The sequence below is a fragment of the Mytilus edulis genome, chromosome 2, assembly GCF_963676685.1.
Source record: "Mytilus edulis chromosome 2, xbMytEdul2.2, whole genome shotgun sequence".
In the NCBI taxonomy this organism is placed as follows: domain Eukaryota; kingdom Metazoa; phylum Mollusca; class Bivalvia; order Mytilida; family Mytilidae; genus Mytilus; species Mytilus edulis.
This window is the reverse complement of record NC_092345.1, coordinates 72,947,839-72,961,805: the sequence shown is the minus strand read 5'-3', so window position 1 is coordinate 72,961,805 and position 13,967 is coordinate 72,947,839. Positions and strand designations below refer to the sequence as shown.

The 13,967-nt window shown below is 30.6% G+C and overlaps 1 protein-coding gene across 4 annotated transcripts in view; it reads right to left on the bottom strand.

Moving 5' to 3' along the window:
• Window positions 1-429: 429 nt before the first annotated feature.
• Window positions 430-13,967, bottom strand: part of LOC139512864 (transmembrane protein 245-like) — a 34,102-nt gene continuing 20,564 nt past the window's right edge. For 2 of the 4 annotated variants that reach the window (XM_071300800.1, XM_071300801.1), the window contains 4 exons: window positions 11,815-11,989; window positions 10,918-11,069; window positions 10,159-10,216; window positions 430-3,857 (listed from right to left, as the gene is read on the bottom strand). In XM_071300800.1, the coding sequence (XP_071156901.1) occupies window positions 3,824-3,857; window positions 10,159-10,216; window positions 10,918-11,069; window positions 11,815-11,989 (419 nt within the window). In that variant the 3' untranslated portion in view covers window positions 430-3,823. The remainder of the gene's footprint in view (window positions 3,858-10,158; window positions 10,217-10,917; window positions 11,070-11,814; window positions 11,990-13,967) is intronic. The other 2 variants (XM_071300802.1, XM_071300803.1) reach the window with 1 other exon arrangement.

Below are 13,967 nucleotides of genomic sequence, written 5' to 3'. Positions count from 1 at the left end.
AATTGTCACTTTGGTATGAACCTTAGTGGGTTGGCTTACTACAATTATACTAGAAGTAGTCTATAAGATGGTATAATCAACTAAAATAAATCCTTGCAGTTTGTTTTGTATGTGGTATAGACCAAGCGATATCCTTCTAATTCAGAAACTGGATTCATTTATTTTTGTGGCTATCAATTTTCTTGGATTGAGGAAAACTGACATTTTCGTGGGTAAACTGATTTCGTGGTTTTGTCAATCTCTATATACAAAGCCTATCAAGTATGGAAAATGTGCTTTTGTTGAACATTTGAATTTGTGGTAAATCTGTACAAAAAAAAAACACATAAATTGGTATCCCCTGAATAAAAATGGACTCGCAGTAACTAAAAATGTCTAGACATTCTCTCACAGCTTGGATTAGAGATAATAAAGTACACACAAAAACTCTTTTATTCAGTCTTTATTAAAATTGTAAAAATAAATAAAAGGCAAATAAAATATAAATAACAAGTAATATATATGACGCTTAAAAAATCATAACAATCCATGGCCAAGCATAATAATGATATAACATTATGTAATATGAAAAACATATTTTTAAATAGTCAAAGTCGATAGCTCTTTCCATTTTTATGATTAATTTTTTCTATTATCTAAAGGAAAGATAAATGTATATATAAACTAAAAATTCAATTATAGACACTATTATAAAACCTGGGTTTGAGAAACTTTGGTTTCTAAACTTAATTATTTAATTGAGGGACAATTTTGGGTGAATAACTTATCCAAAATAATTGATCATTTTTAGTTTCCCCATAATTCATATCAATTACTTAAAGCAAATATTAAGTAAATATTTTTGTTTTCTTTCCATTCTATTTAAGGAATGACTGTAATATTTTTTCTGTCTATGAAGTGTCAAAAATGTGGTGCACACTGAATACCCCGCATAGCCACATTTTTTTAATGTTATTTCAAATAGACAGAAAAAATAGTACAGCCATTTCTTATAATTTAATTCTTAATTCCATTTTAAACGGGGGTAAATCAGGAAAATCAGGAAAAAACGTTGATGACATCATGGTCACATGACAAAATTATGTCTATGAGCTGATAAACAAAACTACTTCAGCCAATCAGAAGATGTGTTACATCCAAAATTAAATTATACAATAATAAAAAATTTGTTTTACTTGTACAATAACTTTTTTATCAATTATCTTCCCTGAATTTTGAAATTGCAAACATTATCTCCCCTGAATTGATATAATTTTGCAAATGTAAAATCTTCTGGCCAAATCAGATTTTTTTTTAGATTTTACATCTATATGATTTTACATCTTTATATCTATGACACAGTTACAAGTTTAAAACAATTTCTAATTTTGACTATTTAAAAACATTGAAAACTAATGAAATAAAAACATATGCAACTTTCCATCCAATTACATCTAATTTCGATGTTCATTTACCAATGCCTATCAACCCAAAGCAGTAAAAGAAAATAATCATTGGAAGTTGTTTGTGAATATTTATAGATACTACAACAAAATCATAGAAATAAACAGGTATGCTTAGATCAACCATTGTGAATTGGTGAAGGCAGCTTAATAAAGTCATTGAATACTTTGCATAAATATCAATTACTCATTCTAATGCAATATGATGTGTAATGCCTCTTTTGATTTAAAGGCATCTTTCATCACTTTCATTGTAGACAGTCAGAGACATACTCCACAATGTTATGAAATCTAAGTCAGTGTTTCAAAGATATTTATAAATCATATTTTGCATGTTATGATAAGACAGGGAGTACTGTATTTGAAGTCATCATTGTCAGTTTGAGATGAAAACATCTTTTAATTTTATTGGTTTTGCTCTGTTTTGTAATTAGAACTGCACTTGTGACCATCACATCACAATTTGTGTTGGCAAGTCTTCATATCATGTGTCTCCAATCTTTATTTGACAAATTCACTTTCCTTACAAATCTTTAAGGATGGTTATCTTGCATAATCCACTATTCCTACTTTAACAAAATATACAAATAACAATTGACAAAGATAGAAAGATACTATCAGAGCAACTGCAAAAAGTTAAAGAGATTAAAACAAATAAGACACTTACAACAAATGGCTGACAACATTTATAAATTGCACATAATACAGAAAGCACTTTTAGTCTACCAGTAACAATAAGTGATATTTAATTTTAAAAGACAATAATCAGTAAATTTTAAAATGTTAAAAATAATATTTTCTTCACAATAACAGTCTTTCATAACACAATCTATAATACATTTATTCTTAATTAGATTTATATCAAGGAAGAGGATGCCTGTTCGTGCAAAATAGATGAGAGATGAATTTGTCAGAATATTTCCTATAGAGTATGAGACAATTAAATACAATTATTACACTCATCAATTGGAAACAAGAAACTGAAAAAAGAGGTATTGAGTTTTCTTCCTCACCTATTAATTAATGAACAAATAAATATTAACCCAGTTTCTAAATACAAATTATTTCAATAATTTTTTCATTTTTTGTATGCGTTCACATTGCTCATCTGAACAAAAATACAATAATTAATATGGTGCACAGATTTCCATTGCCTACCAATATTTGGACTTTGATATGATGGAGGAAAAAAGAGCTGACTACCATTGCTATTTCAATCATATCTTATTTGTAATCTAACAGACAAAAATAAGTGAAAATTAAACACTGCAAAAATAAACAATTTTTGAGCAAGAGATAATAATTTCACCAAATGAATAAAGGTATAAAATATTTACCAATAGTTTTCTATTTGAATCACAATGCTTATCAAAGTTCCAAGAGAAGAGATGACAAGTTTTCATTGGTATAAGTAACTACATATGATCTTACTTCATATTATCCTCTAACATATACGTGTATTGAAAGTTTATGTATTGTTATTTTCATTCTATAAAGAAAATGTTTCAGTTCCTGTAAAAGATTTTATGATATAAATTGTTAAACCTACTAGTAGTTATACAAAATTTCACCATCAAATAAGCTTGAAAACTTGAATTTAGTGTTCTTTCTATTTAAAAAAAATTAAATTAATGCATTGGTATTATTTTAGAATAAACCAACACCCCTCCCCAGTTATTAATTAATATAAAAATATCAATTATCAAGTAAAAAGGTCATATAATACAAAACATTCTTCTTTTATCAATATTGCAGGCAGGTTTATTTGAAGGTGCACATTTTGACTTACTACAAAAGCTCAGCTAAAATCATTAAAATTAAAGTCCACATCATTTTTGATGGTACCTTCTATGAATGCATTTATTATCAAACATGCATGTGATAATAATTGTAACAGTACATGAACAAACTGACAAAAACGAAATTGCAAAATCTTACACCTTCATCATAAACCTTCTTTATGATTGAATTTTAGTTATCATTTTTTATTATCCCAAATGGTGTAAAAAAAAAAGAAGCCTTCTACTGATAAAGGTTTTCTATAAATAAACATGTCCCAGAAGTAATAATTTGTACAGTTGAATTTATCTCAAGACACAACTTGGTATCTCATCACAGTTATCTCCTATTCAATATCATTATACATAAACATGACTACACATAAAACTAACTACCAGTATATAGTTATCACATCATAAACTGCATAGATTATTCATAGTTGTATTATTTCATACAATCTGAAGCAAGACACATACAATATCAACTAATAAGACAATACAAATAGCATTTCATGCCATAAACAAGCAAAACAATCAATAACTGAGATCATGAAGCCTTGTAACTCTCCAATATGGCTAACTTGAGTATAGTATTGCACTGAATCACCGCCTCATCACATCTGTACTGCTAAAGGACCTGAAATGACAAATGCAGGGATTTAGATTGCAGAACTTGACTTTCTATCTTATAAAAAAACAAGAATTTGTCCATAGTACAGGGATGCCCCACTCGCACTATCATTTTCTATGTTCAGTGGATTGTGAAATTGGACTAAAAACTCTAATTTGGCATTATAATAAGAAAGAACATATCATAGGGAATATGTGTACTAAGTTTCAAGGGGTTAAAACTCTAATTTGGCATTGATATTAGAAAGATGATATCATAGTAAACATGTGTTCTAAGTTTCAAGTTGATTGGACTTCAACTTCATCAAAAACAACCTTGACCAAAAACTTTAATCTGAAGGGGGACAGGCGAACAAATGGACAAACAGACGAACGGATGCACAAACCAGAAAACATAATGCCCCTCTACTATTATAGATCGGACATGAAAAAAAACTGTGAGGCTGCCATATCAAACTTTACAAAAAAGGTGCAAACTATAATTGGAAAATGTTTATCAAATTACTTTTTTTTAAACATATCTATCAAATATTTTAAAATGTTTGGAAAACTAACATTGTGACTTGAAACAAAATTATTAGTGTCCCTTTCTAAGGTTAATTCCACTACAATGTTTAAACAAGAGGCTCTCAAGAGCCTGAATCGCTCACCTTAATTTTTTTGGTTAAATCTCTTATCAATGATTATTTTGGCTTTTCAATTTATTTAAATGTTCTTTGAATCGTCCTATTTTCTTCAAAAGCAAAAAAAAAAATCATTGTCTCCTATGTTCTATTTTAGCCATAGGAGCTATGTTTCTGACATACAAGAAAATGAAATATAAAATTTATACTAGATACTCTGAAACTCATTTAGCCTAAGTTTGGCTGAAATTGATACAGCAGTTTCAAAGGAGAAGATTTTTTAAAGTAAGTCAACATGATGAACAAATTGTGAAAAAAGTCTTTAAAGGGCAATAACTCCTTAAGGGGTCAATTGACAATTTTGGTCAAATTGACTTATTTGTTGATCTTACTTTGCTTAACATTTTTGCTATTAACAGTTTATCTGTATCTATAATAATATTCAAGATAATAACCAAAAACTGCAAAATTTCTTTAAAATCATCAATTCAGGGGCATTATACCTGAAAAAACAGTTACCCAATTCGGTTGAAAATTTCAGGACAGGTAGACCTTGACCTAATAAATACTTTCACTTCTTGTCTTATTTGCTCTAAATGCTGGAGTTTTTGAGATATAAGCCAAAAACTGCATTTTACCCTGTGTTCTATTTTTAGCCATGACGGCCATGTTTTTTGACGAAATAGAAAATAAAGCACAAACTTTATTTTATACACCCTACTGATCATTCAGTTGAAGTTTGGTTGAATTTGGTTTAGTAGTTTTAGAGGAGAAGATTTTTTAAAGTTAGCAAATATGATGAACAAATTGTGAAAAATTGTCATTAAAGGACAATAACCCCTTAAGGAGTCAATTGACAATTTTGGTCATATTAACTTATTTGTAGATTTTACTTTGCTGATCATTTTTGCTGTTTACAGTTTATCTTTATCTATAATAATATGCAAGATAATGACAAAAAACTGCAAAATTTCCTTAAAATTACCAATTAAGTGGCAGCAACCCAACAATGGTTTGTTTGATTCATCTGAAAATTTCAGGGCTGATAGATCTTGACCTAATGACCATTTTTACACATGTCAGATTTGCTCTAAATGCGTTCGTTTTTGAGATATAAGCCAAAAAACTGCATTTGACCCCTATGTTCTATTTTAAGTAACTGCGGCCATAATTTTTGACGGATCAAAAATCGAAGCACACACTTTGTGTATAATAATCTAAGGAACAATCATGCTAAGTTTCATCCAAATCCATTCAGTAGTTTCAGAGGAGAAGATTTTTTAAAGTTAGCAAATATGATGAACAAATTGTGAAAAATTGTCATTAAAGGACAATAACCCCTTAAGGGGTCAATTGACAATTTTGGTCATATTAACTTATTTGTAGATCTTACTTTGCTGATCATTTTTGCTGTTTACAGTTTATCTTTTTTTTTTTTTAAGACTTGAAATACATTTATTGAAAATCAATCACCTGAATACAATTTTCCTTGTATAACCCAGGGAAGAATACACAAAAATCGAAGCACACACTTTGTGCAGGATAATCTAAGGAACAATCATGCTAAGTTTCATTCAAATCCATTCAGTAGTTTCAGAGGAGAAGATGTTTGAAAAATTGTTAACGACGACAGACGACGACGACGGACGCCAAGTGATGAGAAAAGCTCACATGGCCTTGTAGGCCAGGTGAGCTAACAACATTGTAGCCTATTCCTTAGCAACATTAGTCCTATTCCTTTTTTTATAACCCATCCATATACAACAAATAAATTGTACTCCCTACTGCAGCATTCAAACCTCCTTTATTTCACAACTTATCTAAAGACTTTTGATCTTTATTGTATTAAGCAACAAGTAGAGAAAAGTCAAAATATAGAAATTACTGTTTATAAAAAAAATTCTCATTAAAATTTTCAAAATTTATGATTCACGATGAAACTTGTTTAATGATTGTTACGTATGAGGATCCAATTTGATAACTAGCAGCAGCTGTTAAAATCATTCCTGCCTTCTGTGTGCAGTGTACTGAGCATGACTTACAACTGAGAGACCAATTTAATTATGCTTTAACTTCTTTGTTTTAGTTGTTCAACTGTTTATGGTAAATAAACACATGCAACATTACTGAAAATGACATTACACATTCTTTCCACCATGTTTTACTAATGAATGATAGTTAAGACAAGTACAAATTCAATTTCCACCATTATCCTACATGCAATTAATTATAGCATACAATTTCTTTTTAATTAAACACCATCTGAGATTTGTAGTTTACTCACCTATACCTGAAAGAAGTTTTAAAGTATAATATAGGAAATTGAAAACGAATCATCAAATATTTTTGCAAAATTCTTTAAGAGACAAAATCTAAAAAGTCTGCTCAGTAAAGAAGGCTAATTCAATGTGTTTAAGCAAATGGGTGTGATATAGCTTAAGCGTAGCAATACGAATATAATTGGAGAAAGAGGGAGGGGTGCTCAGAGCCATTTTCAGTCAAAGTTCCAAAACTCTGGAATGAAAACAAAAAATTTCCAAAAACATATCCTGTCTTACTTTCACCAATTCCAATAATTATATAAAGTTTCTTGTATATGATTCTTAACATGCTTTAGTTATGGTGCATCATCTAAAAATTTGCTTTATCTGACAGTTAAAGTCCTGTAAATCTGGCAAGACAAATAGAGAAATTTTAAATTTAAAAGGCGAAATTTCTTTTATAAATCCAAACAATAGTGAAAAGTTTTGAGGAAATCAAATAAGCATAATTGAAAGAGCGCACAATATGTGAAAAAATGTCTTGGTTAAGTACCTTTACTCCTAAAGAACATAATAGAAAAAAATCAAAATGGAAAGTGAGTTTTCATCCTAATGCTGTGTTAAAATTTCATGAAAATTGGTTTTCTATTGATTTATCTTTTGAAGTGTTGATTGACAGACAGACAGATTTAACCATCATACCTTTCATCTTTGATGGGTGAGTTGATATGACAAACATCTTTTTTATTTTTCACTAAAACACATAGAAATTTATTTTTTTATTTTGTTTTTAACATTTACAAATTCTTGATTGCACTAGTATCTAGTTGTTAACATCTGCCCTATATAGTACAACTATTATATATAGGTTTATCCCTGTGTGTTAATCGTCAAATGAACAGGGAATTGACTTGACAATACTGTATATTCATCATTATTAGTATAATTTACATTTGCATATTACATTTATTTTGTGGATATCTGTTTTCTCCATTTACGGTTTGATATTTACAGTGAATTATTAACAACTCTACAACACATGTGATTTTCCAAAGGATTTAAAGTTATGTCTGTCATATTCTATTAAGATAGGTTTCTAATATAGAAAGTGTGCCACTTTGATTAAGATGAATTAATATATAATTTTCTTTTGTGTATATATGTATCTACATTGTATTTGAAATATCTTCAATCTCTGATGTTTTATGAAATTAAAGTAGATATTTCAACATGTTTGACTTCTTCAAAATTGAAAGCAAGAAGATGTATTGCTAATTTAGAAACTAGAGGCTCTAAAGAGCCTGTGTCGCTCACCTTGGTCTATGTGACTATTAAACAAAGGAAGCAGATGGATTCATGACAAAATTGTATTTTGGTGATGGTGATGTGTTTGTACATCTTACTTTACTGAACATCCTTGCTGCTTACAATTATCTCTATCTATAATGAACTTGGCCCAGTAGTTTCAGTGGAAAATGTTAGTAAAAATTTACAAATTTTATAAAAATTGTTGAAAATTGACTATAAAGGACAATAACTCCTTAGGGGGTCAACTGACCATTTCGTTAATGTTGACTTATTTGTAAATCTTACTTTGCTGAACATTATTGCTGTTTACAGTTTATCTCTATCTATAATATATATTCAAGACAATAACCAAAAACAGCAAAATTTCCTTAAAATTACCAATTCAGGGGCAGCAACCCAACAACGGGTTGTCCGATTCATCTGGGCAGATAGATCTTGACCTGATAAATAGTTTAACCCCATGTCAGATTTGCTCTTAAAGCTTTGGTTTTTGAGTTATAAGCCAAAAACTGCATTTTACCCCTATGTTCTATTTTTAGCCATGGTGGCCATCTTGGTTGAATGGCCAGGTCATCGGACACATTTTTTAAACTAGATACCCCAAAGATGATTGTGGATAAGTTTGGATTAATTTAGCCCAGTAGTTTCAGAGGAGAAGATTTTTGTAAAAGATTACTAAGATTTACGAAAAATGGTTAAAAATTGACTATAAAGAGCAATAACTCCTAAAGGGGTCAACTGACCATTTCGGTCATGTTGACTTATTTGTAAATCTTACTTTGTTGAACATAATGGCTGTTTACAGTTTATCTCTATCTATAATAATATACAAGATAATAACCAAAAACAGCAAAATTTCCTTAAAATTACCAATTCAGGGGCAGCAACCCAACAACAGGTTGTCAGATTCATCTGAAAATTTCAGGGTAGATAGATCTTGACCTGATAAACAATTTTACCAATGTCAGATTTGCTCTAAATGCTTTGGTTTTTAAGTTATAAGCCAAAAACTGCATTTTACCCCTATGTTCTATTTTTAGCTGTGGCGGCCATCTTGGTTGGTTGGCCGGGTCACCGGACACATTTTTTAAACAAAATACTCCAAAGATAATTGTGGCCAAGTTTGGATAAATTTGGCCCAGTAGTTTCAGAGGAGAAGATTTTTGTAAAAGATTACTAAGATTTACGAAAAATGGTTAAAAATTGACTATAAAGGGCAATAACTCCTAAAGTGGTCAATTGACCATTTCGGTCATGTTGACTTATTTGCAAATCTTACTTTGATGAACATTATTGCTGTTTACAGTTTATCTCTATCTATAATAATATTCAAGATAATAAGCAAAAACTGCAAAATTTCCATAAAATAACTAATTCAGGGGCAGCAACCCAACAACGGGTTGTCCGATTTGTCTGAAAATTTCAGGGCAGATAGATCTTGACCTGATAAACAGTTTTACCCCTGTCAGATTTGCTCTAGATGCTTTGGTTTTTGAGTTATAAGCCAAAAACTGCATTTTACCCCTATGTTCTATTTTTAGCCATGGCGGCCATCTTGGTTGGTTGGCCGGGTCACCGGACACAATTTTTTAACTAGATACCCCAATGATGATTGTGACCAAGTTTGGTTGAAATTAGCCCAGTAGTTTCAGAGGAGGACGGACGACGGACGCCAAGTGATGAGAAAAGCTCACTTCGGGCCAGGTGAGCTAAAAATACGCTTTTGTGTCCCTTGCTATTTTCCTTTTGACAACATTACAAATATCATGCACCATCATCAGTATGCACAAAAATAAGTGATTGTTATTGCTTAAAGAGAAAAAACTCTTTTTTTACACATTACAAGTTAAATGCTATGTTGATTGACAGACAGACAGATTTAACCATCATACCTTTTGTCTTTGATGGGTGAGTTGATATTATTTTTCACTAAAACACATAGAAAGGTCTTTTTCATGACATCATATTTATTGTGACATCATTAGTACACACTACATATACTCCTTTATAATTTTGCAATAAAAAATTGAGGAATGCTTTTGTTGTACTAAACAGAGTATTTTACTACATGTATATAGAGAAATTTAAATTGTAAGGGAGATAACTTGTAACATACCTCTGAAACAATGATGGAAGGCTTACTCTGTGTACTCTTGGTTCTTGTGTGTTATAGCCTAATTATAGTAACAACAGCTACGTTATTTAATCAGATATTGTTATTCACAGAGAGATCTCTACTCATTAATTAGATCAAGACTGTAGTCTACATCATTCTTTCATCTCATAAACACAAGCACACCCATTCATATTAACAAAGTTTATTATGCTTTTAGCGATTAGTTAAGTACTTAACGCTTTTTTTTACAAAACTTAATAGTTTTGTATTTTTTTTAGGCCTAATGCAAGTTTTAAAATGATATTTTTTTTCATAAAATCCTAAATTTATGATTTTTAATATAAACTAAGAAAATTTAAATAATCACATGTTTTCCAGTGTTTCCTTAGTCTTCATGTTATTCAATGTGGTAATGTGTGATTTTTAGCATAAGTGCATTGTTTTACACATAACAAGAAAATCAAGTCAAACATCTTTTTAAAAAATTATAACAAGCATGCAAACCTAAATTAATTAAAAAAAAAAACCAACAAATATATAAAGCAAAGCTATTACTTTAGCAAAATATCTGTCATGCAAAATTAAAACATTAAAACTCATAATGAGTTTAAAACAGTCTTCGTTTACATATCCAAATAATGCGAAACCATTGTATCAAAACTATTACCTAATATCATTCTTAAATATAGAGTCAAGATATGCCAAGTAAGCATTTTCCTTCACCTTTCTTAAAATAGTGGACCATTCTATCCTACTTACCAGCTGTAGGGGTGTCAGGCTGTAACATGTTGCTGTATACATTAATGGCTACAATAAGGCAACAAAGAAGTATGGGACCAATTATAGCACCTTCGAGTCCCAACCAAAATATACCACCAGCAATGGCAAGACCAGTTATGTATGGATGACCTCTGAAAACAGAATATATCATATACCAGGTGCTGTTCATTTAGTGCTTAATGGACTTTTCAGACTTCTTTCTATGTTGTGATGTTACACTATTGTTTCAGGTAAGAGTGAAGGTTGGTACCTACTAAACCATTTAAACCCGCTGCATTTATTTGCAACTTTTTCGAAGTCAGGAACTTGATGTTCAGTGTTTTTTTTTTTTTATGTGGTTCATAAGTGTATCTCCATTCTCTTTTTTTTTATTTATAGAGTTGACCGTTGGTTTTCCTGTTGCAGGGTTTTACACAAGTAATTTTTGGGGCCCTTTATAGCTTGCTGTTCAGTGTGAGCCAAAGCTCTTTTTTAAAGACCGTACTTTGACCAATAATGGTTTACTTTTACAGATTGTGACTTGGATGGAGAGTTGTCTCATTGGCACTCATATCACATCTTCTTTATATCTATTCAAGAATATAAATTGTTAAAGATGACTGTTAATATAATAATAAAAGCAAATCTTGATTACATTTGTACAGTGATGAAATGACTGAAACATTTGTAACATTTTCTACAGCAAATCTATGACCATGGCCCTATGGTCAGACATATTTTATTTTATATTTGGATAGTAAATTTGTAGAGCTTTATTTATAAGAACCAACATTACATTTTGGCCATGAATATAGTATTTATAGGATGTTAAAACCCGTTTAATTCACTGAGTGTTGCCTTATTTCCAATGTATTCGATCAATCTTAGAGATCTTACCCTTTAATTTCACTGAGTATTGTAGTATCTACAACATATGTTGGTAACATGTGAAGTACAAACAGTAATATAGATAATACTCCTTGACCTTTTACTAGCCACAGTTCAAGGACAGCTGGAATTGCAGCCCAATATGTTCCAAGAAATGGCACTGCTGCAAATATTGCTGCAAGAGCTGAAAACAAAACAATAGAAAAATACTCAATGCAAAACATAATAATAAAAAACAAACAAACAAACAAACAAATATTTTATTTGCCACTCCTGGACACCCAAAATTGAGCAGAATAATTACAATATAATTTTCAAACATAATATAAAAGTAAATTAAAAATACAGATATGTAACTAGTTGAACCAGGTCAGTGTTACAGCTAGCATGAAATGGAGGGGCGCCGCGCCCCGCCCCCGAAATTTTGCACCCCTCTGCCTTTTTTAAGCGCCCTGTTACCTGTATATAATCACCTATTTGATTAGAGTCAATTACTTAATCAGGTGAAATTTACGACCCTGTCTAATCCCTTTGCCCTGAAGCACCAAACATCGAAGTTAAATGAATTGATTATTTTAACACCTGACGATGCAAAATAGAATTTATAAAATAAATGTGAACGGCAGAACAGTGTTCATTTCTATTGTATTTGTTATTTATAAAATAACGTTCCATTTAAAAAGAATCATTCCAATAGGTCAACACGCAAAATGCCGACGCAAAAAAGAAAAATTGACCAAATCGGAAATGACGAAGAAAATATCAAAGACTTGCCAGTCTATAACTTCTTGTTTCAAGAATAATGACCATCAAAAGTAAAAAAATAATTTAATTCTTTACCTTTATGAAAAATCGAGAAGAAGAAAGGTTTCTTTCAGATATCGCAATTGTTCTTCTATTGTAAATTCTGCCGATTACGGAGCACTCGAAAGTCCGATTTTATATCATTTTTTCTTAAATTGAAATCCGTTTTGACTTACTTTAATATTGATATTATTAAATACGATCAACATGAAGTAAACGGAGATGCTTGTTGAATTGATAATAAACTTACGAAATTGAATCAATTTATTATTGTGCCGATTACAGAGCTCTCGAAAGTCCGATTTTTGTATCAATTTTCTGATTGAAATCACAGGCACTTGTTTCTATCCATTGAAGACCCCCTATCAACGTATATTTCCGTAAATATACGTTGATAGGGGGTCTTCCAATGAACAAGTGCCTGTGATTGAAATCCGTTTTGACAAACTTATTGATTTTATTAGATTCGCTCAACATGAAATATACGGAGATGCTTGTTGAATTGAACAGACAACAGTGAAACAATGTATGGTTATATAGAGATAGAAGCTCTGGCAAATACATTTGACATGGACCCTGAAACTCTCCTTATTCAGTAACAGGACTTTATAGCTCTTGTGTCATCAGCAGAACTTACAGATCATTCCTTATCTAGTCTGCTAGAGCTATTTCATTCACCTTGTCATTAGGATAAAAACCTATTATCTATGTACCCTCTTGTTGCAAAACTATTCAGTGTTGCAATATAACATGTACAATGTACAACCACTCAGTACAGCAGAGGTGGAGAAAATATTCTCTCAGGTCAAATTGATAAAGACAAGTCACAGGCAGCTAGGGCAAACTTGAAAACACAGACATTAACAAAAATATTAACTGTAAAATTAAACTGTGATGAAACTAAATTTGAAAAAAATCTTGATCAATGTGTGACAACCTTCTTCAAAAAGAAAAACAGAAGATTTGTCATTGTTGTTTATTTATTTGCATTTGAACTCTTCTTTGAAAAAATCTATAGTTCTGAAAGAGAAATGAATATAGTAATGTCTATTGTTGCTATCAGTTTGATTTTAACTTATAGATGTTATATGTTCTAAATAAATGATTTTTAAACTTGTATATAATAGCTATTTAACTTAGCTACATGCTTGCTAAAAATATGTCTTTATGTGGTAACATAAAGTATTTGATTTTTTTTAGTGAGAACGCGCTAAAGTGCGCTTTTTAAAAACGCGCCCCTCTATTTTCAAATCCTAGCTGAACACTGCAGGTGCTATTGACCACTAATAATACTCCCTCTATAGGAATACAGTTAACAGAAAGTTATTAAGCCGTAGATATGACAATAAATTAAACTA